At 43.1% G+C, this 26,745-nt stretch overlaps 2 protein-coding genes and 1 non-coding gene across 3 annotated transcripts in view; 2 read left to right on the top strand and 1 right to left on the bottom strand.

Moving 5' to 3' along the window:
• Positions 1 to 26,745, top strand: part of Myoz2 (myozenin 2) — a 1,071,004-nt gene that overhangs the window by 569,915 nt on the left and 474,344 nt on the right. The window lies entirely within an intron of this gene.
• Positions 7,297 to 7,426, top strand: LOC127206802 (small nucleolar RNA SNORA24). Its single transcript, XR_007832891.1, has one exon. It is a non-coding gene; the product is annotated as a small nucleolar RNA SNORA24 (small nucleolar RNA).
• The window catches only part of Prss12 (serine protease 12), a 68,054-nt gene continuing 50,434 nt past the window's right edge, over positions 9,126 to 26,745 (bottom strand). The window contains exons 10-11 of the mRNA XM_051165562.1: positions 11,055 to 11,335; positions 9,126 to 9,568 (exon numbers count right to left, since the gene is read on the bottom strand). Coding sequence (XP_051021519.1) covers positions 9,261 to 9,568; positions 11,055 to 11,335 — 589 coding nt within the window. The 3' untranslated portion in view covers positions 9,126 to 9,260. The remainder of the gene's footprint in view (positions 9,569 to 11,054; positions 11,336 to 26,745) is intronic.

The raw sequence follows: 26,745 nt of genomic DNA, 5'->3' as shown, positions 1-26,745 counted from the left end.
TGACTCAGCTTATGTCTGTACTGAATGTTCCATCACTAGGGAGAGATGTGTTATGCCCTGTTCTTCCCTGAGAAAAGCATATGCAGGTAAAAGTGCTACCCGAGCAGACCCTGCATCTGCAGCTGTGAACTCTGAAATGCCCAAATTGTCAGCTCCCATGTATGGGCCCAGGGACTGGAGGAAAAGCTAAAATACTCCCTGCAAAAGTCATTTAAAACAAGGCTCATCTTAAGCAAAGCAATGCTTTTGGAGCTTGCAGGCGCTTGAGCAAATCCAAACCATGTTTCATATATTTCTAAAAAGCAATTTGACTCAGCCATTCCTGTCTCCTTAAAAATGGTCTTATTCTGCCAGATTTTTTTAAAGGCTCCTATCCAGAAAATATTCTTTTGTTCAATACCTACAAGCTGTTAGTAAAATCACCCAGGAAAATCGCCCCTACAATGCCAAATCCTTGCACTCTTTTGAATTAGCAGCACAGTGAAAATGGCTCACTGTCCTTAATACAAGATGCTTTTGCCTTTCTCCTGATGGTCAGTCACAGTTACTTTTCGCCTTCAAATGGGCAGACCGTAAATCAGAAAGCATTCTTCAATACTGCAGGCGTGTTCCTTCATGGATTCAAAAACTCCCCTGTGGTCTTCAGAGAGAGATTGGCTGCGCACTTGAAAATGTTTCAATTAAGTCAAGGAACCCTGCTGCAGTACATAGATAACAATGATTTTCAGTCTGACTTACAAGCTTTGCCCAGCAAACGCCAATCAATCCCTTGGTCACCTCACTGAGCAAAGGGAAAAGATCAGTTACCTTTGTCCTTACTGTAACAAAACACCTGAAAAAATGAACTCACGGAACAAAGGATTTATTCTGGCTCACAGTCCAGTCCCTTAAGGCGGGGGTGGGGGGGAGCACAGAGCCAAAAGAGCACGAGGCAGTTGGTCACACTGCACCTGTGGTCAGGAAGCAAGGAGACAAATGCTGGTGCTCCCTCAGGTCCCCCTTTCTGGTCAGTCTGGAACCCCAGACCATGGAACGGTGCCACGAGCTTCAAGGGTAGGTTTTCCCTCCTCAGTCAAACCAGCCTAAAAACTCCCTCGTAAGCATATCCAGGTTGTCCATAGGGACATTCAAAAATCTATGAAGTTGACAATCAACATCAACTATCATGGTGCCCTGTTCAAATTGCAAGTTGTTTACCTAGGCTTCCAGTCACATCAGTGCCTAGGGGCTGACAGGAAACTGGCTACTGCCAGCATTCAGGTTCTAGGACCTATAGAGGATGGTGAGGATGGCACGTGACTACAGGAATACCTAGGGACTTACAGCAAAGTCTTGACATGTGGCTTTAGTTGAGACAGATTTTGATCTCTCATACAATTTTGGACCTCTCATACAATTCTCTTTTTGTTAAGATTTATCTTATTTGTGTGTGTTCGCTTGTGGGGCTTGCACACCTGTGTGTTTAGCAAGCCCTGTGGAGGACATTGAATCCTTTTGAAAGAGTTACAGGCATTTGCAGGATACCTGCCTTGTTATGTGAGTATTGGAATGTGAACTCTGGTCCTCATAATTGAGCAGCGAGCACCCTCTTAACTGCTGAGCCATCTCTCCATCCCTCATCTGATTCTTATAGGACTTAGATGAGTTTGTGAACACAACAGCACTCAGTAAGCATTAGCTACAACCTACTACTACAGCCACAGGCACAGTAAGTAACCATTATGGGCAGGTCCTTTCCATCATGTAGTCTGCTTACTCATACAGCTCTGTTTTGCTTCGTACTTTAGAAAGAATTATTTTTTTTTTATTTGAATTCTTAAATTCGTACTCATTCTTATGAAATGTGAGTCCTGAATTTCAGGGTCTTTCTGAATTCTATTCTTTACTACAGTTTTACATAAATTAGCATGCAGATAAAAGGTTTTAAACTAGAGGAATACAAAAATGCATACGTTATTTCCAACATCAGTTCTAATTCTACTTGGTTTTCTATAAAACTTCTGAGACAAAAAAAAAAAAACCCTACTAACTCATATAAATGAAGTATTCTTATACACCATCCAAAGCCTTTTACTTTAGTAAAAAGGAATGTTAGGGATTTCTAAGGACTGGAGCTGGTAGAATGCTTGTCTAGCATGTATGAAACCCTGGGCTCGATCCCCAGGATGACATAAACAACAAAGAGACCCATGACTCTTATCTCAGTACTTAGGAGATAGAGGAGAAACAGAAATTCAGAAGTTCAAGGTCAGCCTCAATTACTCAACAAGTTCAAGCTATCCTGGGATACAGGAGAGCACATTAGATAGATAGATAGATAGATAGATAGATAGATAGACAGATAGATTTAAGAAATAAAACAAATTAATCAGTATAATCCTTGCTTTCAAATAGGGAAAAAAGAAAAAGAAAATGAAATTTAATTTTCTAATTCAAAACAGTAACCATCTGTTCTAATTATAAATATTGGGTAATAGGAATCAAGGCCACGGATGACATTTTCTATGAAATTATTTCCATTCTAAAATTTGGAAAATGCATTCCCTAAGTGAGAGGGTAAAATTTTGGCAGAGATACAGGATAGATTTGGCCAAAATCAAGAACTGTCTATTGTTCTGAAATATAATACCCTATTTATGCACGCTATGTGCAGATTTTTGTCATTTCTGCCATCCTGGCTTTCGCATTGGAGCAAGGATTACCACAGCACAAACAGCCCTGGTGAGGCAAGATGAACAGGCCGCTCCTTTGCCCTCTAGTGGACCAGGCAGAAGCTTCACTTCAGTGGTAGTCCATTTAGACATACATATTAAAATACCTTAAATACTTCAGAGAACATGAGGTGAATCAAAACTGCTGCTTGTCAACTTAATGTGTGCGGTGGCCATTCTTGGTAATCAACTTGGCACCATCTGGAATTAACTAAAATTCTAGCTGCGCACACCTGTGAGGGATTTTTTTTTTCTTAATTAAGTCACTTGAAGTGAGAAGACACACTTCTAGTCCAGATCTCTGAGGCAGGAAGATATATGTTTACTCTAGATGCTTCGAGGTAGGAAGATCCACCTTTCATCTGGGGCCACACCTTCCGCTGTCTGTTTATATAAAGGGCATAAGGAAGCTTGCTCTCTCTTTGCCGGCTTGCTCTCCTCCTCAGTAGCACATCCATCCTTTGGCTATCATCAGAGCTTGCTTTCTTGGAATCTGGCATATACTGCATATACTCACAACTGCTGGATTCTCGGATCTTCCATTGGTAGACAGCCATTGGCGGACTAGCTGGACCACAGCCTCTAAGCCATTCTAATACACAATGCATAGGAGTGCTTGCTGTTCTTGCAGCGGACCTGACTTTGTTCCCAACATCCTTTTCAGGCAGTTTACAACTACCTAGAGGGAATCGGAGGCTCCCTTCTGGCCTCTGCACTCATATACACAGAACCCCCATGCAAACGCAAATATACACATAATAAAAAATAAAATAAAATCCTACAAAAGAAAGGTCTGTTGTAATTCAGTTCTATTTGTAGGATATGCTCTGCAGTTCTTGCTTTCTAATCAAGATTTTCAAAAGTCACCATTTTCAAAACTCACTCACTATTACAAAAAAAAAAAAAAAAAGAGAGAGAGAGTCCAGTGGACAGGCTAGCAGAGCCATTAGGAATTCTGACATTTTTGTGTCATTATTCACAAAAGATTACAGCAATAAATTCAAGTACAATAATAAAATGAAGGGATCTAATTCATTTTTCTAAGGGCTTAAATTTATTACCGAATAATAGGACAATAACACCACCTAGTGGCTATGTAAAATTGACAGTTCATTTCATCAAGTTTTAAGTCCGCATCAGTTCCTCTCACTATTCTACATAGTTCTACATGTTCCTCAGGAACAGGGGCTCAGGGGACTTGTGGATGGACTAAATGTCTCCCTTCTTGAAGCATCTATAATATATATTGTGATGAGCAAAGAAAAGCAGCAGAATTTTAACAAGTGACTTAAAATTTCCAGATAATTTCAATATGCCTGATACGAGAGCATTAAGCAATTTACACAAACATTCCAATAAATAAGATCTTCCACTTAATGTGCTATATTAAGGCTAACTAAATAGTATTTTTTCATACATGAATGTAGCCAAAAGAAAATAAAAAAAGGTCTCACAAGTCATATGGAAATAGTAGAGAGGGAAAAAAATGAAGCTTTTAAGACATTAACTATTTAACTGCACATGTGTATAGCCCATCTCACGGATATGTAAGCAAAATTAAACAAGTGAGTTAATTCTTAAAAAGGTGCAGCTAATTTCTTCTCAGACCACCTGAGCAATTCTAGTTATTATGGAAAGACCATAAAAGGTGCAGTTAATGTTGTTGGTGTCTTGGTAAACATGGTCCCAAATTCTTCTGACACATTGTCACCTCCAGCTTTGTCGGTGCTGCCATCTCATCTCATCCCTTCCTGACTGCCTTAAATCCCATAAGAAATCGATATAATCGATATGGCTCTTCAGTGTAAGAAGCCCTCCGCTCACTTACCTTCTTCCTAACTCCACCCCGGCAGCTGCACACTTGAACCTGTGCAGCTGAACATGCTGTGGAGAAAATGCACAGTCGGGCTAGACTTGAATTTAAATTCATTCCGGTAATTCAAATAAACTCCCACTGAATCCAAGAATCCTGCTACATCTTTAAATCTATTGACATTATCTTCTAATTAGAGTCTGTCCTTTCCTGACAAATTTCCAAGTCTCCCTTATCCTATCTAGAAGTTGGTGGCCTGCCTTCCACCCTTCTATCCTTCCTTCCTGTTTGTTTGGTTGGTTGGTTGGTTCTTTTTTTTTTTTTTTTTTTTTTTTGAGACAGAGTTTCCTTTGTGTAGCCTTGGCTGTCCTGGACTCTCTTTGTAGTCCAGGCTGGCCTCGAACTCATTGATGTACCCACCTCTGCCTCCCAGAACACTGGGATTAAGTGTGCACCACCATGCCAGGCTGGTGCTGTTCCTATTTCCCTGAAATGACAAACTTTTCAAATAAATAGAAAAGTGCATTCAAAAGTTTGCATCATCACTTCTAATGGTCAAACACCATCCGCTCCCACCTGTGTTTCTGTAGAGTTCTTAGCTGTTCCCTTAGGCCAGTGGTTCTCAACCTAAGGCGATAATCCTATCAAGCGGTCCCTCAGGTTGTGGTGCCCCCAACCATGAAATTAACTCATTGCTACCTCATAACTGAAACTTTTCTACTGTTATGAACCATGAATAATGCAAATATCTGATGTGCAGGACTTCTGATAACGCAACCACTCTGTGGGTCATGACCCAGAGGTTGAGAACCACTGCCTAATGCTAACTCCAGCCTTTGTGCACTGGATCCAGGTCGCCTACGCTCTTCAGCATCGTCGGTTTTCCATCTCCACCATATGTTTCACATAGAAAAGCCTTCATTCTCATACTCAGTGCTCTTGCTCTCACCTGCTTTTCCAGGCATAGGCCCATTTCTCTTCTACTCTATAACTTACCTCCTCAGAATTTTCCAAACTATTCCACTCCCCCTGCTGCTATTTAAAAGATCCCAAATAGCCTGTGTGTGTTACTGCCTCCAGTGGGCACGTCTCACCTGTCCCTAACAGTGGACTGCTTCTCCTGGTCAGACTTTGAGGAACCAGACCAGAGAGAGATATGAACATGTTACTCAGTAAGACATGTTTTAGTATGTTCTATAACAAATTGTGCTCCCAAAACTTATGTTGAAGTCTTAACCCCGACTCTCTGAACGTGGCAGCATTTGGAATGAGGTTATTAAATTAGACCTTCGTCAAACCTGACGGGTGCAGCCAGGCACGAAAGAAAAACCCACGGGAGAATGCAGACTACCATCTACAGGCCAGAGAAAGAAGACTCTATCTCGGACTTTCCAGCTCCAGAGGACGAATACAGTTAGGGCACCCTCAGCTAATCACCTAGAATCTAAATGAAGTGTGTTTGGGCAAAGCGCCCTGGTTTGTTTACGGACGTCTTGTTATTAAACCAGTCCTTTCAGTTTGTTAGCGATATGTTAAGTAAAATGAGAATCGGTGTACGTGGCGAGCCTTACAAAGACCTGTACGTCCTTCAGATGCAAACGTGTCTCCTGTAAATTTGTTCATTCCGACTCCAGCAGTGTTGGTCTAACTAACCCTTTCCACGCACGTAGTGATCTCACGGTCAAAAGCAACTTGTCTCCCTCAACAACTGCCGCCTCAAAAGTCCTTCGCTAAAAGCTTCCCCAGGACCCTCTAGTCTGGCTCTTACCACTCCGGTAAGACGAGGGGGAGACAAGGTCGGTGTGGCGTAATGGGCATTTGTCTAAGAGTCATCTCTTCCTAAGTGTGTAGCCACAGCGATTTGACAGGCTGCACCCGGGAGGTGACGCACGCTTTCCTCCTTCCGGAAAAGGCGGCCCGGAGGCTCTGCGCGTCAACCGACGCTCGCAGTGCCTTACGTTGTCCCGGTCTCTGGGATCGAGGAAACTTTCGGTGCGTTGTGTCACGCAAAGGTAAAAGATCAAACCCAGTCTGGGGGGTGGGGCGGGTTGGGGGAGGTGGGAGGCAGGCAGAGGGGCGCAAACGGAAACACCAGCTCCGGGGAGAGCGGAGGTGCGGCGGGCAGCTCCCGGGAGCGGACGAAGAGCGGGAGCTATCGGAAGTGATGTGACTGGAGGCTGCAGGGTAGTAGTTGGACTTGGAATCCAAACAGCGGAAAAGAAGGTAGTCAATCTGAGCGCGACAGGCGCACCAGCAACGAGAGTTGAGACTACGCGAGAATTTTGGATTGGGGGCGAAGGGGATTAGCTTTTCTCCGCCCACCGCCCCAACCCGCCCATTCCTGTGACGCACGCACCGAATCCGGGCCGCCTACGCCAATCAAAGTGACTGGGCGCGGGGCGTGGGCGGGGAAAGGGGCGTAGGCACCGCCCCTCGCGCGCAGGCTCTCGGGAAAGCGTCACTAGTCCTATAAAAGCGAGGCGCGCAGTGAGTTCAAGTCTCTTGCTCTACGGCGAGGCGGCTCGCAATTAGTTCTTGTTCCGGAATATTCTTTGGGCCCTAATTTGTGAGCGGCCAAGATGCGGGAAATACGATGGCGGAGCTGTACGGACCGCTGGCCGTCAGCACCGCAGGAGTGTGGTGAAGGCTAGCGCGCTCATCACGGCTGTGTGAAACCGACACAGTGTTAAACGGCGCCACGCCGAGGACTGCCACCTTCGGTCGGATGGTGAGTGACACTTGGGGAGTTAGCCTGAGTCGTAGGCTGTGAAACTCCATGTATCTTTGGGCCCTGCCGACTGTGGCAGTCTCCCTTCCTAGCCATGGAAGAGCATGTTCTTGTTATTGGCAAAGCTGTCACCATTTCATTGGTACCAGATTCTGACTTGAGCAAGTAACATTCTAAGCTAATTAAGAGCCTGTGCGACGCCAGGATATTGAACATACTTTTCTAAACTAGTGTTGAAATGTTCCTAGGTAACTATTGGATTCGTGACTGCTGTTGGCTGATGGAGATGTGTTAAGGTAAGTCATTTTATGAACGTTTTCGCGGTTCCGGGTAATGAGTAGGCCTTTACTGTTAGGTGCAGTTTGCACATGTACTGCCTTTACCTTAGATAACCACCCAAGTGTCTAGAAAGTCGCTAAGCAAATACGGGGCCTCACGACTAGGAAACTGCACGGATGTTCTATAATATTTTTTTTGTTTTGTTTCCCTTTTGCAGGTACTGTTAAAAGTAATAGTGGCTGAGGTTTTCCAGGTGCCTTACAGAAAATCTTCACATTTAAGTCTTGGAAATATTGTGAATATTAAATATTAGTATGGGTTCTGTCTCCAATAGAATCATATAAAAGTTTTTTTATACCAAATAAAAGTTGATTATATAATAAAACCGGGTCCTGTTTACTTTTTGGAGGTTGTGTGAAATGAGTTCTGATACAGGAGACATTTGCACAGAAAATAGTTAACCACAGTACCAAAAGACGGGGTAGCTTTGATTGCTACAAAGTACGCTGCTAAAATTTTCAGTTCACTGGTAGCTTTGAACTTCATGCAAGCTACAGGTTGCTAACAACCCGTATTTACCAGTTGCTGGTTTTAATTGGACTTAAGTGGTGACATGGGCAGCCAATGGATAATCTTTACAGAAAGATGTCCCCCAAGCCCTTCTGTAAGCATATGTCATTCCAAGTTCTGCTTCTCCCGAAGTGAAGTAAGCTGCTCCAGTTAGTGTTTTGTGGGGTTTCTCCTTTAGTCACTCTAAAGCCTTTTTACAGCAGCAATTTAGCTCCTCCCAGCCCCACCCTGCCACCCCGTTTCCCCCTCCCCTTAGAAAAGGGAAGGCTCTGCAGCTACCATACTATTGTTTACATATTAAAGCAGCCTGGTTAGTAAGTTTTTTGTGTCTGGGATTTGAGGTGTGTACAATGCTCATGTTTAAGAATGATAAACCTCATCTCAGGGAAGCCATGGAGATGAGATGCATCAGCTTACAGATTCTTGGAATCCAGAGTCCCACCAGCTGTAACCCTCTCACATTTGGAAAGGGCTAGCTTCCCAAGTTAGTAAGATGTGTGCTACTTCCTGGTGCATGTACTTTCTGATATATAGGAAAGTTTTTTATTTTAAACTAAAATTGGTGTTAGGTTAGTCTTAGGAAATCTGTGGGCTTATTGGAAAGTGCCAGTAGATGGTACTGTTCTTTCATGAATCAAAAAGCATGCCATACATAAAGCAGGCTAACATTTATAGGGACATGAAAATTTTGATTGTAGCTAAAACATAGCCTGACCTTGGAAGTAAATTGTAATATAAACCAAGTGACTTTCCTACAGCCTTAGAAATTTATCCTTTACTGGCCTTTGATTTCATTTAGCAAGTGTAAGATAATATATGAAGAGTTGTCAAACTTTAAGCAATTTGAGTTTGAGAAAGCAGCCAGTCACAGTATAGGAGGATCATAGTTTAAGTAGTAAAGGTCAAATATAGGCACCTAATCAAAGTTATTAGTCCAAATAAACTCAAATTATGATAGCAAAGAGATTTGCTAGGGAACTCAGAGAAGAGAACAAATGAGAAGTTCACTCAAGGTATCTGTCCCCAGACTGCTGGATTCTCTCAAAAGGAGAAAGCAGGTAGAATCTCAGGTTGGAGTTGTCATCCCTGGCTTGGTGCCAAGTATGGAGACTGAGTATTTCCCATCAGTTTCTTTACTGTTGCTTGAGCTTTCCATAAATTATAGTCTGGTGACACTTTTTATCCAGGGAACAAAGGCGGGGACTCTGGTATAAACTCCAGGAGTGTCTTTGATTCCACAGCCATACCCCCAGGAGGTCACCCCATACACAACCCAGGTCTCATCAGGCCTTTGACACATAAGTGGTCCTCCGCTGTCTCCCTGGCAGCTGTCCACTCTTTTGTCTTCTTGGAGGTTTCCAGCACAGAGCATTCTCCCAGTAAACAGCCCCTTGTACCGCTCCTTACAAAACCTCTTGGGTAGCAGAGGCACAGGTGCTTGTTGTAGAGTTCTTGAGTAGGCACGACCTGCTCAGACCAAAGAAACACCTGTTAGCCAATGAGATTTCATCTGACAGTCACATCTAACAGTGAACATTTAGTAACCTTAAAATAGCTCAGCATTGGTGGGATTTCCAAATGGCAGGGACTTTAAATACCTGAGGAGGTAGCTGTTTAGCACAGGGATGGGGTATTGTATACGGATGGTTCAGAAGTAAAAGCACATATAACTTCCAAGTGGCATTCATAAATATTTCCTGGCGTCAGTGATAAAGCTTAAATGTACAACTGCTATGTCCTCCGTATTCTTAGTCTACTAAGTAGCAATAACAAGACCATCCTAGAAAATGTACATTCCTGGCCATTCACTATATGCAAGGGAAAGCGGAATCTCCCATGAAACCACTATGGGTCTGAAACAGCAGCCTTTTCAGAGTGACTGGTTCCTGCTGTGAGGGAACAGGGCAGTCTCGCGTCACTGTGGTATAGTGAGAGGTGTTGGTACATACAAAGCACATTTCCAGCACCTATCAAAAAGTAAGCCTTGTTTGACACTTAGCAAGAGATGAATTTTGTGACGGAAATCCACCAAAGATTTCTCATCTAATAGTTATTTTTTAATTGAACACTTAATCCTAGAGAGACTTCTGTCTGTCTGAAGGCTTGTCCTTGAGGATAGACTACTTGATGGGCACTAGTTGGTCTCCACAGTGAGATAGTGCATTCAGCCACATTCACCTGAGAACCCATGTTGAATGCTACCACTGCTTAGAGGCTGCAGGTAAAAAGGAAAGAGTGAGGAAAGAATGTAAATGTCTCTCTTCAACCTCAGCCTCTCTCCACCTAAGAAGCTTTGCTAGTTTCTAGCCAAATTTTAGTAATTCTCCCTAAAAGTCAACTTGATGGAGTTCCCTAGCAAAAAAGAGCAGACACCGCCAAACTTTACTGGGCCAGCTGCTTCAAAATCGTCTGGAACAGCTTTCTCATCGGCCCAGGGTTCCAGACTGAATCCTTGGGTGGAGCCTTTAAATCTCTCCCCTGTCCTCAGTGTCTGGGTGACTAAAAATTGTAGAACACTTTGTACAACTGAATTCTATCAGTTGGTGCTAAAATTTGGAGTTAGAAACACACTCCTCAGGACGTGGGTCTAGGCTGCATGTATACATTTCACACTTGGCAGACATAAGGGTCTGAGCTTGAGTCTGTGTAAGGAAGTGGCTCTCAATCTTCCTGATGCTGGGACCCTTTAACTCAGTTCCTCATGTTGTGGTGACCCCCAAACCAAAAAGTTACTTTTGTTGCTATTTCATAACTAATTTTGCTACTGTTATGAATTGTAATGTAAAGATCTGTTTTCCAATGGTCCTGCGTGACCCCTGTGGAAGAAGGGTCGCAAACCTCAGGTTGAGAACCACTAATCTGGGGTCATATCGTTAAACATCCTAACATGTGGACATCAGACAGGAAGCAGTCCAGTTTTCCAACTTTGTTTTTTTTTTTTTTTTTATATTACCTGTGTCTCCCCATCCTGTTATGTGACAATTGGAGGCTGTTTTCTGTGGCCTTTCTCTCCATAGAGGTAGACAGGCTGGCAAAACGTGACTGTTTAGTCTGACGCATTGCTCCGCTGGCCCCTGTAATTTAACCAGGGCAATGTCATAGTCGCTGCTGTCGGGCCGATAGTTTCTGTGAATCACAATCTGTTGAACCCCTATTTCTTCTTCATACTCCTCTGGAACCAAAGTATGATAATCCCCGACTCGAACTGCATAGCTCCTTGAGTGGTTACCATACCTGAAAGGAGAGCCAAATGCGAGGGGTTTTTCCTCAGGCAATGAAAACTGATGATTGACAGCTAGGAATGTTTAAGTGTAACAAATAAATCTTGTTCCAAATCATGTCCTTTTGCAAACTTAGCCATCTTCCCATTCCAGATTCTCACTGGCCCCTCCTAGGAGCCCACGGTTCTCACTTCTTACTTTGATTTCACTGAGAGTCTAGATTACTGTTTTCTGAGAAGTGGCAAATGTGGAGAGTGCACAGGAAACTAGGACAGGGAGTCAAGATGGCAGACCCTCAGCAAACAGGCACACACAGTGTAACACAGGATGACTGTCCTGACTTGCCATGTCCATTTTGTTGTGTGGAGACAAACACAGCTAAGCCCACCTCTGTGTCCCTGGGCTAGTGCGACCCACCTTATCCCTCAAAAGAAGCCTCACTTACTGCCCATTGTGAGTCAAACGCAGGCAAACTATGTCAGCATATGCTATGTTTTTTTATTTTATTTTAATGTCACCTTGGTGACGCCTACTTAGACACCCTTATATTTATATTGCAACCCACCTTTCTTTGCAACTCTCTTATTCTCAGTATACTTAACCTGGTGTACTTTCACTTCATTTCTTTTCGCACTCTTCATCAGTGTCTACCCACCCACACATCCGACCCCACCCTATCCCACCCACCTCATGCCATGCCCCCACCCACCACCCAGAGACAGGGTTTCTTTGTGTAGCCTTGGCTGTCCTGGACTCGCATCGTAGACCAGGCAGGCCTTGAATTCAACAAAGATCTGCCTGCCTCTGCCTCTGCCTCTGCCTCCCCCAGTGCTGGGATTACAGATGTGCACCACCGCCCCCACCTTCTTCATCAGTCTTAAAACATTTAGTTTACAAACCAGGCGTGGTGGCGCATGCCTTTAATCCCAGCACTTGGGAGGCAGAGGCAGGCGGATCGCTGTGAGTTTGAGGCCAGCCTGGTCTACAAAGCGAATCCAGGACAGTCAAGGCTACACAGAGAAACCCTGTCTGGAAAAACTAAAAACCAAACACACACAAACAACAACAAACCCCATTACTAAGTTTACTATTTAACCTCCTTGTGAAATTCCTGAGATAGCCTAGCTCTCCAAGTGAGACTTCTGGGCCCAGAATCCACTAGGCCACCCACGTGGTTGGTTACTTCTTCCTCATAGAAGATAACAGCTGCTTGTTCAGTGGCCCCAACCTCTACAGCAAGAGCCAGGGCTTCTAAAACTTTTATTTGTACATGGCCCCAGGTATGCAGTAATATAAAATCAACCATGGTAATAAGCCATGAATTTGTTTTAAAATAAGTCTTTGGTGTGCATATAAATTTGCCACTTGCTAAAGATGAAAGCAAGCTTGCATACTAATGAGGTGGGTATGCTCTTTAATTTTTACATAAAGAACAAAATCTTAATGTTGAATACCAGTACTCAGAAAGCAGAAGCAGGCAGATCTCTGTGAATTCAAGGCCAGCCATAACTAGTTCCAGGACTTCATAAACCCTATCTCAAAAACAAGAAAGAAAGAAAGAAAGAAAGAAAGAAAGAAAGAAAGAAAGAAAGAAAGAAAGAAAGAAAGAAAAAAGAAGGGAGGGAGAGAGGGAGGGCAGAAGGAAGGAAGGAAGGAAGGGAGGGAGGGAAGGAAATCACACATCAAAATTAACCAGGCCCAAAGTGACTTATACATCTCAGTGACCTGAGCAGCAACCCTGAAGCCCGGGACTTCACAGTGGGCTGTCTTTACACTTTCAGCACCAACATCTTTATGTACTTATCTATCATCAGAAATAAAAACCCACACCAACTAGAACTAAAGGAACAATTAGCTTTATATCCTGTTTCATAACTTGAGTCCATCAGCCTCATGCAGCCCTTCCTTGTCCCCTAACATTTAGCCTTTCTTGTTCTCTTCTCTGCATGTCAAGCTGTATCCACACGTACATTTGTTTACAGATATGTGTATATTATTGGCTAGATTCTGCATATGAGGGAGAGCGTACAGGCTTATTTTTCCTTCCTGAGATGTGTGCCCTCACTCAATATGTGTTCTAAGTCCATTTTCCTGCCATTTTTATTTCATCTGTTGTTATTTCATTTTCTGTAGAACTGAATAGTTTATGTATACCAAATTTTCACTATCCATCTGTTTATGGACAACTAGATTTATTCCAGTGTTTTGCTCTAGTGAATAAAGCAGCAATAAGCATGGGAGTGGAAATACCTCTATGGTAGAGTATGAAGTTATCTGGTTATATGCCCAGGACTGAAATCGCTGGGAAATATGGTAGTTCTATCTTTAGTCTTGAGAAATCTCCAAACTGATTTCCAAAATGGCTATATTAATTTGCACCCCCACAAACAGTGAATAAGGTTTCCTTCTCTTTACATCTTCTCTAGCATTTGTTGTCAGATTTGTTGATGATGGCCGTGCTGACTGGAGTGAGGTAGAACGTCAATGTAGCTTTGCATTTCCCTGATGGCTAGCGTTTGGATGCTTGGCTCATAGGGAGTGGCACTATTAGGAGGTGTGGCCTTGTTGGAGGAAGCGTGTCACTGTGGAACCAGACTTTGAGGTCTTACATGTTCAACATAGGCCTAGTGTGGCAGTCTCCTGCTGCTGCTGGCAGATCAAGATGTAGAACTCTGAGCTCCTTCTCCAGCACCATGTCTGCCTGCAAGCTGCCATGCTTCTTGCCGTGACAAAAATAGACTGAACCTCTGAAACTGTAAGACAGCTCTCTGATAAGAGCTTTATAAGCTTTCTTTTATAAGAGTTGTCATGGACATAGTGTCTCTTCATGACAATAAAACCCTAACCAAGGCAGCTAGAGATATTAGACACTTTCTTTTAAACTTTGGTTCATTTGCCAATTTTATATATAATTTTTGAAATTAAGCCAGGTGTGGTGGTGCACGCCTTTAATCCCAGTACCTGGGAAGCAGAGGCAGGTGGATCTCTGAGTTTGAGTGCAGCCTGGTCTTCAAAGAGAGGTCCATATAGACAGGGATACACTGAGAAACCCTGCCTCAAAACAAAAACAAATATTTCTAAAGCAAACATTTTGGTTTTGGCTGACACATCGTTGAGTTGTTTGTAGAAATCCCTTCAATTCCCCACAAATGAAAGTTGGATGAAATTCCCACACAACTTTGTGCAAGAGAAGATCTGAGGCCAGGCAGCTGAGGAAAACTAAAATTAATAATCCTAATTTCCCTGATGTTTTGTCATTAAGATGAGCAACAACAACAACAAATTACTAAAATTAAAAAAAGTAAAGAATCAGGTTAGGTTAGGTTTGGGGTCCATTTGTGTTTACTCTTTCTTTACATAGCACCATCGCTCCAGAAAACAATGTCTTCTACCAGCCTGCCTGCGTCAGCCACCACTATCATCTGAGTTTGCTCTGCTGTGAGTTAAAGTCAGGACATCCTTTAATAAATCCACCTACATAAATGCTTACAGTTGCTATAAAAGAAGGCATCTTACTGAGACCTTGCACTGTCCCCGACATACGTGCAATGTGTATGTATGTAGGAGATGGTGTTGGCATGATTAATGCTATGGGTCTCAGCAAAGACCGTGTTTTTAAGAACTCGGTCATATAGGAGGTCATGAGAGAATGCAGGCTAAGCATTGTTACACTGATTTTTAAATATACCTCTCATTACCTCTGCGGCTAGTCTTTCTAATTATAAGTATTTAGAGTTCCCCTTTTGCAGAGCAGCAATCGCTGCCAATTTGTAGATGTTGTGGTATTTCCAGGCAAAAAGTCAAAGAGATGAAATCAGGTAAAATGATATTCTTGAGCATATTAAGTTTGAAGGAGACTTACACAAAAATAAGCCTCCTTGTTTTACCCACATTCATTCTTCCAGAACTGTTGCTAACAACATGGGCAGTTAACAGGACTTAACAGATTCAGAAACTTTCTCTCAGTTGCATTCCTGTGCCATCCTTGACACAAGGTCATTTCACAGTACTTTGTAATAATGATTTAGAATAAGAAATAGCAAAAGTAAGTAATTTATACCATGAATGACTCAAAAGAAATAAAAGCAAAAACAACTTCAATTTACTTATGCTTCCCTATCAAATTGCTAGTAAAATATTCACATCCCAAAATGTCATTGTTTTAACATTAGAGAAAAAACAAACTGTGGGGAGTAATCATGCACACCTTTCATCCCAGCCCTGGAGAACCAGAGGCAGGCCTTTTCTATGCGCTTGAAACCAGCTGCCTTACATAGTGCCTTCCAGACAAGACAAAAGAACCAGTAACAACAGACGTGGGAAAAGTGAAAGAGGAGATAGAAAACCTTTAAATGTGTCTCACAAGAGGTCAGTTGCCACTGTCATACTGGCATATATGTGCTTCTTGAACATATCACAGTGTATGAGAGGCCCATGAGGGGTGAGACTTGGGTTTCTAGAATTCTGCCAGTTCTCCAGTGAAGAATCCATAAAACCTATAAAGATGCTACATCTGAAGTGGCATTTTGGTTTCATCCTGCCTAGGCCATTTCTTCTAGACTGTTCTGATACAATCAACTAATGACCTTGTAAAAATAAACACAAAACCACACAGCAGATACCACGCAGTCTCACTGTTCACACATGGCTGCTCTAAGACTCTGGTCCATATCCTCACTGTTAGAACAGGACCAAACGCAGTCAGTGTGCACATCTCTACAAATACAGAGGCTCAGAGCTGGATGAAAGGAAAGCAGGTGGGGAACATAACCAAACATGAAATCCAGGTCTCATCCAAGGAAGCCTTAAACCAGGCTGACATGTTTCCCTACATCTTCCTATGAAATATGGAAGAACAGTCACTTCTCCAGGCCTACAGTCATTTCTCAAGGCCTGATCACTTTTCTTCTTTCAAATTTCAGTGTTTTATGTTTAAAGGAGGATTGTTGAAGCCAAAGCCTCTGAATCTAGAAAATCAAAACTCAAAGCTCGTTTGGAGAACTGGCAACTGGCTCTTTGTCTTTTAATAAACTTACTCAAATAAAATGAGAGTAGCTTTCTCAGCCACTTCAAACAAGATGACTATCAAGTTCAGGGACGCTTAAAGACCGAGTCAGACGGACAAGTCACTCACTGGCAGGTAACTTCCCTCCTGCTCATATTAAAAGAATCTTCCATTTCTTCTAAAGCAAGAAAATGCTAAATATCAGGACCTGCTCCTCTGATCTTTAATCGTCTGTCTTTATCTTGTGCCTGCAGGTGAAAGGAATCCCAAATGCCACGTGGGAACAGGTAGTTATTTATCTGCATTTAGAACACTCACTCTTCTCTAAAGAGCCCAGCATTCTTAACTGTAGCCACCATGCGCGGCTGGAGCGCCCGCTTTGACCCTGTAAGGATCACTCAGGACTATCTACTATGGCACTTCAGCATGAATGGGAGCTCCACGGACGCTAAGCAGTGTCCAGGGCCGGGCCAGGGGGGAAGACTATTTGTAAACAAAAGGTTCAACAGACTTCCTGCGAGACTCTGGGTCTTGGCGGGCAGATCTCAGCCTTCTGTTGTACCATACCGACCTCTGGCTGCCATCCCAGTGTTTCCCGCCGCCTTCCTTGGCTGCTCACAACAGCCATATATCTGGTCTCTCTCAAGCATAAAAATATAAAATTAGGGTTCCTGCACACAATCCTTCAAGTTCCTTCTATTGCAGGTCTTAATCATTTGGTGAAAACAACTTTGATTCATTCAAGAAAAATGCATGCAAGGGACATAAGAGATTTTTTCTCATGTAATTTCAAGCTTATAAAATACTTGTATACATTTGCCCTCCTCCTTCAGACCTCTCCCAGATGTCCCCAATGACCCATATTGTTCTTTGGACATACTTCAAGGCTCAGAATCCCTTGGTGGTTTTTACATTACTGAACAAATGAAACATGTTAATAAAGCCAGCAGCCCAGACTTTTCCTGCTTCTCTCTTCTACATCCGCTGAACAAACCCCAGACGCCACAGACTTATAATACATACACCACTCCCTGCCATTCTCAAAATGCCTCGTGCCTTCTAACCACTACGCTACTGAAGTAGAGTAAGGTAGAAAAGATCAGTTACTAGATATAAATTTATCAGTGATTTACTTAAAGCAGTGCCTATGTAGTGCCTATTTACCAAGCATGGCAGCAGTTGCTACCTGGAACAGAGTAACCTGGAGAAACAGCTGAAATAATGGGTCAGTGCCCTTAAGGACCACCATGCATGCTTTTGTAAAATCTTTCTTGCCCGCCCCACCTTGTTATTTACAAGTATAAAACGAGAATACAAACTGGACCTAGCACCAAAGCCTTTCAGGAGCTTTCCTGGCTTTGCTCTGCTGGTGACATCTCTCTTCCTTTCTCACTGGTCTCAAAATGCTTATTCCACGAGGAGTCAGCATTGCATCCCACAGCACTGCCCACCGCCTCCTGCTGCATGAATGCAACCTCTCTGGGAAAGAAGACTTTAAAAATGTATTCTTACAGAGAATTAGTCTTTCCCAGGGATGACTCCCGTGTGTGTGTGTGTGTGTGTGTGTGTGTGTGTGTGTGTGTGTGTGTGTGTGTGTGTATGAGAGAGAGAGAGAGAGAGGGAGGGAGGGAGAAATAATAATAATTTAAAAAAGGAGTATAAGCCATGAATTTGAAAGAGTCAAGTGGTGGGGTAGCTAACATGGGAGGGGAGAAATAACATAATTACATTTTAATTAAAATAAATTTAACCCAGGCAGTGGCTTTTTTTTAAATTTTATTAATTTATTCATATTGCATCTCGATTGTTAGCCCTTCCCCTGTTTCCTCCCATTCTTCCCTCCCTCCCATTTCTCCCCTTCTCCCCTCCCCTATGTCTGTGACTGAGGGAGACCTCCTCCCCCTATATATGCTCTCAGAATATCAAGTCTCTTCTTGGTAACTAGCTATCCTTCCTCTGAGTGCCACCAGGTCTCCCCATCCGGGGGACATGGTCAAAAAAGGGGCACCAGAGTTCGTGTGAGAGTCAGACCTCATTCTCCACTCAACGGTGGAGAGTATCATGTTCGTCGGCTAGGTCTTGGTAGGGGTTCAAAGCCTATATTCTCCTTGGCTGGTGCCTTAGTTTGAGGAGGACCCCAGGATCCAGATCTGCCTGTCATAAAGTTCTTCTTGTAGGTTTCCGGGACCCTGTGGGTCCTACTATTTCCTCTTTCTTCCATGCTACTCTTGCCCAGGCAGTGGCTTAATCCCAGTACTCGAGAAGCAGAGGCAGGTGGATTTCTGAGAGTTGGAGGCCAGCCTGGCCTATAGAGTGAGCTCCGTGACAAGACTACACAGAGAAACCTTGTCTCAAAAAAACCAAAAACAACAAAAAATTTTTCTTTCTTCCTTTTTTCTTTCCTTCCTTTCTTCCTTTCTTCTTGGTTTTTTTTTTTTTTTTTTTTTTTTTTTTTTTTTTTTTTTTTTTGAGACAAGGTTTTTCTGTGTAGCCTTGGCTGTCCTGGACTCACTTGAGGCTGGCCTAGAACTCACAGAGATCTGCTTGTCTCTGCCTCCCCGAGTGCTGGAATTACAGGCCTATACCATAAGATTTGTTTATTATTTATACAGTATTCTGCCTGCATGTGAGCCAGCAGGCCAGAAGAGGGCACCAGATCTCATTATAGATGGTTATGGGACTTGAACTCAGGACCTTTGGAAGAACAGCCAGCTCTGTTAACCTCTAAGCCATCTATCCAGTCCAAATAAATATATCAAGACATTTAGAAACACTCTTCACCCTACATATGGTCCACTCCATCTTTGATGGTTAGAGCTAACTGTCAAGCTGACAGAATCTAGAATCACCTAGGAGATGTGCTGCTGGGCATTCTTGTGGGATTATCTTGACTACATTAATCAAAGCCGGGATAGCAGCCCATGGTGGAACCATCAGCAGTTTGGGATCCTGGACTGTATGAATAGTGAAGGATAGCTGAGTACCAGAAAGCATTCATCCCTCTGCTTCCTGATTGTGAATGTCATGGGACCAGCGGCTTCAGGCTCCTGCAGCCCTGGCTTTTCCACTCTGATGTGCTACACCTGCCATGTGAGCCATTCTCCCTAAAGTCGCTTTTGTCTGAGTATCTGTAACTCCAGTTCCAGGGGATCCAACATCCTCTTGTGACCTCTTGAGACCCAGGGACACAGTGCAAGCACATACATGCTGGCAGTATACCCATACACATAATATTTTTAAATTTTTTTAAAGGACGTAGAAAGCAATTGAAGAAGACACATAACAGTGACTTCTGGCCTCCACATGCATGCATACAGATGTGCATGTGCCCACATGCACATGTGTACACACATGAACACTTCCATACATAAACACATATATGAAAAAGGGGTAAACACCTTTCCCATTAGCATCTAGTGTTTGAAGCAACGGTCAATACCTCAGCTGTCTGCTACTTGCCTCTCTTGGTCCATCACACCATTTGTTTCATGGTGCAGCACCCAAGACAACGCACAGTCAGCACACAGTCCTTTTTAAAGCTCATGCTGTTTTCCCAACTGTCTTTTGAGCTCAATAAGACAAAATACCAAGGCTTTTCACTGCTTTATTTGGACTGTGCCCTGCCAGCAAATTAATTTTGTAAGAAACTGAATTACACACCAACATACAGTAGTGGTATTGTACACCAACATGCAAGGCACACATTACACACCGACACACAGTGGTGGTGGTGTACACCAACCTGCAAGGCAAACATTACACATCGACACATATGGGGTGTTAGGCACTATTTTAAGGGCCCTTTTTTTTTTTTTTCTGTATTTAGACTGTTTCTGGGAATAAAGATGGCAGTTTTTCCTTATCTGTATAGCTATTGGAATCAGTCTATCAACATCTTTTGCAGTCACAAATTTGTCCTCAAATGTATTATTTATTAAATATAAATAGCTTATCGTCAGAGTCCATTTTCATTTTAGCAACTAATTTGTTAAATAACACAAGGTTAAACAAACTATCAACTCTATTATATACTCTACTTCGTCATTGTTTTCAAGTGTTCAGACTGTGTTCTGTCCCACTCACCACGCAAGTGGAACTGAAATGGCCACGTCCATAAGAATCACTTGAGATTTATGTCTGAATGCACACCCTTGAGTGCGGCTTCAGAACTCAGCTGAGGCCCAGGACCTTAACACTCAGCAAGCCAAGTGTGTCTTATATTGTGTCAAAAAGAAGACACTTTAAAGATGGTACCCTAAACTATTTGATCATAGAAATATTGTCTCTTTTCCTCTGGGCTCTTATAGCAGCCCTATACATGTATGAAATTCAAGCATCCAAGCAGTCTCATTCTCAGATGTATCACTAGTGCATGTGCCTGGGAACCAATAGTTGCTTGTATTTGGTTGGGTTTTGTGTTGTTTGGTTTTTCAAGACAAAGTTTTTCTGTATTGGTTGTCTTGGAACTAGCAGTCTTGGAATTAGCTCTGTAGACCAGACTGGCCTTGAACCTACAAAGATCTGCCTGCCTCTGCTTCCCTGAGTTCTGGGATTAAAGGTGTACACCATCACATCTGGGTTAGGGAGAGGTTTTTAATAAGATGTACAAGGCTTCTTACAAACTGACAAGAACTATAAACAATAACAGAGTGTGATCCATACCAAGAAAATATATTTGTAACAGAACAACAAAGGCTTTGTATGTAAAACATATGTAAAAAATAAAATCTACTATAAAAAGACAGCAATAGGGATCCAAGATGGCGGCGAGCAGTGTGGACCGCGTTTGGAGGCTCCAGTGAACAATTCAGGGAATTGCACAGATTTCTGAGCCAGGAACACCGAGGTCCGAACATCACGGCAGCGGGAGTGCTCCACGGTTCGGAGAGACCAGGGTGCGGAGGACCTGTGTGCCCCTGCACACGGGAGGAGCGTGGTTTTTCTCTGATCGGAGCGGCAGCGGTAGAGGCGGCAGCACCAGCGGCACCAGCAGCGGCGGCTGAGGTTTGCAGCTCATAGCCTTCCGGTGGAGGCGATTGGTGTGGTGGCTGGTGGGAATTGCTGCGGGAGAGGGGACTTGGGGCAGGATTTGGGTCGCGTGGAGCCTTTGGACCCAGATTGGACTCGGCGGACAGTTCGGCCCCAGAGTCCCGGGTATTGGCCCGGCCCAGCAAACAATTCTGCCTCAGGCACTAACTCAGCGTGGCCATAGCTCCCCTGCTGTGGCGCAGGCTCAGTTGAGCTCGCTGCTCCACACTAGGCACCACCTCAGCTCAGCGGCAGCTCCCCTGCGGTGACACAGTCTGGGCGGAGCACTTGGTTTCACCACAGGCGCTAACTCAGAGCAGCCGCAGTTCTCCTGCTGTGGCGGCGGAGCACTTGTTCCACCACTGGCGCTAACTCAGAGCAGCCGCAGTTCTCCTGCTGTGGCGCAGGCTTGGTGACGTGCTCGGTTCCATCCTAGGCACCACCTAAGCTCAGCGGCAGCTCCCTGCGGGGACACAGTCCGGGCGGAGCACTTGTTCCACCACTGGCGCTAACTCAGAGCAGCCACAGTTCTCCTGCTGTGGCGCAGGCTTGGTGACGTGCTCGGTTCCATCCTAGGCACCACCTCAGCTCAGCGGCAGCTCCCCTGCGGGGACACAGTCTGGGCGGAGCACTTGTCCCACCACTGGCGCTAACTCAGAGCAGCCGCAGTTCTCCTGCTGTGGCGCAGGCTTGGTGACGTGCTCGGTTCCATCCTAGGCACCACCTCAGCTCAGCGGCAGCTCCCCTGCGGGGACACAGTCCGGGCGGAGCACTTGTTCCACCACTGGCGCTAACTCAGAGCAGCCGCAGTTCTCCTGCTGTGGCACAGGCTGGACAGAGCTCTCGGTTCCACCAGCTCTAAGACTCTGGTTGGACACAGTGTACAGTTTGAATCCAGAATTCCTGGCTGAGATTGGTGGTCAGTTCGGGCCCTGAGTCAATAACTGACCATAGCACGCACTTTGGGCCAAAAGGCCCTAGTGGAGCTTGGTGCGTAGTCCCAGCCCAAAAATTCTGGCTGGGCCCTGTGTGCATTTTGGGCCCAAAATCCCTAGCTGAGCTTGGCAGACGGTTCTGGCCCTGAGAATCTAGCTGAGTTCTGCCCGTGGTTCGGTCCCAGTGCTCCTGGCTGGACTTGGCAGGGAACACAGAAGGCTGTGGATACCTTGGCCTGACCCAACGCTCATTCAGAGACCCAGAACAATTGCAGGATCCACAGCAGAGAGGGACTGAGGATCACTGGCTGTGAGAGACCAGAACAACAGGGCTAACCTCCTAACATCCACACCAGTGAAGCTTTGAGCTCGCAGCCTAGGGAAATCGTAAGAAAACAAGTGAATCTATCATCAGACACCCTCCATTCAACTCTGGAAGCTACCCAACAAAAACAAAGACGGCAAGATGTCTAAAGGACAACGAAAAAGCATACGCAAAAAACCCCAAAACAACATGGCGTCTCCAGTTTCCAGCTATCCCAAAGAAAACCACCCAGAGAACTCAAATACAACGGAAATACAAGAAAATGACCTCAAATCCTTAGTAATGAGGATGATAATGGAGGAAACAAATAAAATTCGTAATCAATGCAGGAAGACGCAGACAAACAGGTGAGAGACATAAAAGAAGCACATAGAGTGGAACTGGAAAAATTGCAGGAAAATGCAAACAACCAGATGAAAGATATAACTAAAACGGTTCAAGCTCTGAAGACCTATAAAGAGGCAATGGAAGAAACTCAGGAATATACAAAAAATCAGATGAAAGAAATCAAAAAATCAGTTCAAGATCTGAAAATGAAAATGGATTCAATGATAAACACACAGACAGAAGAAAAACGAGAACGTGAGACCTCAGAGAAGAAGGCGAGCAACACAGAGGTGAGCTTTTCTAACAGAATCCAAGAGATGGAAGAACGAATCTCAGGGCTAGAAGATACAATCACAGATATTGAATCAACCATTAAAGAAAATGCCAAATCTGGAAAACTCCTGACACAAAACATCCAAGAAATTAAGGACACCATGAAAAGAAGAAATTTGCGGATAATAGGCATTGAAGAAAGAGAAGACATCAGACTCCAGGGCCCAGAAACTATTCTCAACAAAATCATAGAAGAAAATTCCCCAATCTAAAGAAAGAGATGCCTATAAACATACAAGAGGCCTACAGAACACCAAATAGAATTGACCAGAAAAGAAAAACTGCCCGCCACATAATAATCAAAACACAAAACATGCAGAACAAAGAAAAAATATTAAAAGCTGCAAGGGAAAAGGGCCAAATAACATTTAATGGTAAACCTATCAGAATTACACCTGACTTCTCAGCAGAGACCATAAAAGCCAGAAGGTCCTGGACAGAGATCCTGCAAACCCTAAGAGAACACAGATGCCAGGCCAGACTACTTTACCCAGCAAAATTATCAATAACCATTGATGGAGAAAACAAAATATTCCATGACAAAAACAAATTCAAACAGTACCTATCCACAAACCCAGCTTTACAGAAGGTACTAGAAGGAAAACTCCATCCCAAAGGGTCAAGCTACAACCAAACTACCCAGGAATAGATAACTATCCCATGGCAAAAACACAACTACACAAACGCTCGACTGGAAACAACATCAAAATTAAGACTCTTAACAGTCACTGGTCATTAATATCTCTCAACATCAATGGCCTCAATTCTCCAATAAAAAGACACAGACTAACCGAATGGGTACATAAACAAGACCCAACATTCTTCTGCATCCAAGAAACACATCTCACCCATAATGAAAGGCATTACCTCAGGGTAAAAGGTTGGAAAAAAATATTCCAAGCAAATGGTCACAAGAAGCAAGCAGTGTAGCCATTTTAGTATCGAACAAAATAGACTTTCAACCAAAATTAATCAAAAGGGATGAGGAAGGACACTTCATACTCATCAAAGGTAAAGTCAACCAAGATGACATCACAATTCTGAACATCTATGCTCCCAATACAAGGGCACCCACATATGTAAAAGATCTCCTAAAAAAGCTTAAACCACACATCGATCCCCACACAATAATAGTGGGAGACTTCAACACCCCACTCTCACTGAAGGATAAGTCATTGAAACAGAAACTAAGCCGAGAAATAACATCATTAACCAATGCCATGGGTCAAATGGATCTAACAGATATCTATAGAACCTTTCACCCAAACAAGAAAGAATACACCTTCTTCTCTGCACCCCATGGAACCTTCTCCAAAATTGATCACATCGTAGGTCACAAAGCAAGCCTCAACAGATACAAGAGGATTGAAATAATACCTTGTATCCTATCAGATCACCATGCTCTTAGGCTGCAATTCAACAACAACAGAAATAACAAAAAGCCTACACGTTTGTGGAAACTAAACACTCTCTGCTAAATGACACCTGGGTCAGGGAAGAAATAAAGAAAGAAATCAAGGAGTTTCTGAAATTCAATGAAAATGAAGAAACAACATACCCAAATTTGTGGGATACATTGAAAGCAGTGCTAAGAGGAAAATTCATAGCACTAAGTGCCTTTAAAAAGAAATTGGAAACATCGCACATAAGCATCTTAACAACACAACTGGAAGCCCTAGAAAAAAAAGAAGCAGAAACACCCAAGAGGAGTAGACGCCTGGAAATTATCAAACTCAGGGCTGAAATTAACAAATTAGAAACTAAGAAAACAGTCCAAAGAATCAACAAAACCAAAAGCTGGTTCTTTGAGAAAATCAACAAGATAGACAGACCATTAGCCAAACTAACTAAAAGGCAGAGAGACAGTATTGAAATGAACAAAATCAGAAATGAAAAGGGAGACATAACAACAGACACTGATGAAATTCAAAGAATCATAAGATCCTACTTTGAAGGCATATACGCCACAAAATTTGAAAATCTAAGGGAAATGGACGATTTTCTTGATCAAGTTCACTTGCCAAAGTTGAGTGAAGAACAGATAAACAAGTTAAATAGTCCCATTTCCCCGACAGAAATAGAAGCAATCATCGATGGTCTCCCAACCAAAAAAAGCCCAGGGCCAGATGGTTTCAGTGCAGAATTCTACCAGACCTTTAAGGGCGAGCTAATACCGATACTCTTCAAGCTACTCCAAAAGATAGAAATGGATGGAAAATTACCAAATTCATTCTATGAGGCCATAGTCTCATTGATACCTAAACCTCACAAAGACTCAACAAAGAAAGAGAATTTCAGACCAATTTCTCTTATGAACATAGATGCAAAAATACTAAATAAAATACTTGCAAAACGAATACAGGAGCACATCAAAGATATCATTCATCATGACCAAGTAGGCTTCATTCCAGGCATGCAGGGATGGTTTAATATACGGAAATCCATCAATGTAATCCATCATATAAACAAACTGAAAATAAAAACCACATGATTATCTCCTTGGATGCAGAGAAAGCATTTGATAAAATTCAACACCCATTCATGTTTAAAGTTTTAGAGAGATCGGGGATACAAGGCACTTTCCTCAACATAATAAAGGCTATATACAGCAAGCCAATAGCCAAAATCAAAGTAAATGGTGAGATACTCAAGGAAATTCCTCTCAAATCGGGAACAAGGCAAGGCTGCCCACTCTCTCCATATCTCTTCAATATAGTACTCGAAGTTCTAGCCAGAGCAATAAGACAACAAAAGGAGATCAAGGGGATCCAAATGGGAAAGGAGGAAGTCAAATTATCCCTCTTTGCAGATGATATGATAGTGTACATAAGTGACCCTCAAAACTCCACCAGAGAACTCCTAAAACTGATAAACACCTTCAGCAAATTGGCTGGATACAAAATTAACTCAAAAAGTCTGTAGCCTTCCTATACACAAATGACAAGCTTGCAGAGGAAGAAATTAGGAAAACCACACCCTTCACATTAGCCACAAGCAATATAAAATATCTAGGAGTTACCCTAACTAAGCAAGTGAAGGACTTGTATGAAAAAAATTTCAAAACTCTGAAGAAAGAGATTGAAGATGACCTGAGAAGATGGCGTGATCTTCCTTGCTCATGGATCGGGAGAATTAACATAGTAAAAATGGCCATCCTACCAAAAGCAATCTACAGATTCAATGCAATCCCTATCAAAATAACTACACAATTTTTAAAGACATTGAAAGTTCAATTCTGAACTTCATATGGAAAAACAAAAACCCAGAATAGCTAAAACAATCTTGTACAATAAAAGATGCTCCGGAGGAATCTCCATACCTGATCTCAAACTGTACTATAAAGCAATAGTACTTAAAACAGCATGGTACTGGCACAGCAACAGGCTGGTTGATCAGTGGAATCGAATCGAAGATCCAGATATGAATCCACACACATATGGTCACTTGATTTTTGACAAAGAAGCCAATCC

This window comes from Acomys russatus, chromosome 23, assembly GCF_903995435.1.
Source record: "Acomys russatus chromosome 23, mAcoRus1.1, whole genome shotgun sequence".
NCBI lineage: Eukaryota > Metazoa > Chordata > Mammalia > Rodentia > Muridae > Acomys > Acomys russatus.
The sequence above is the reverse complement of the archived record's forward strand: the minus strand, read 5'-3'. Positions and strand labels throughout refer to the sequence as shown.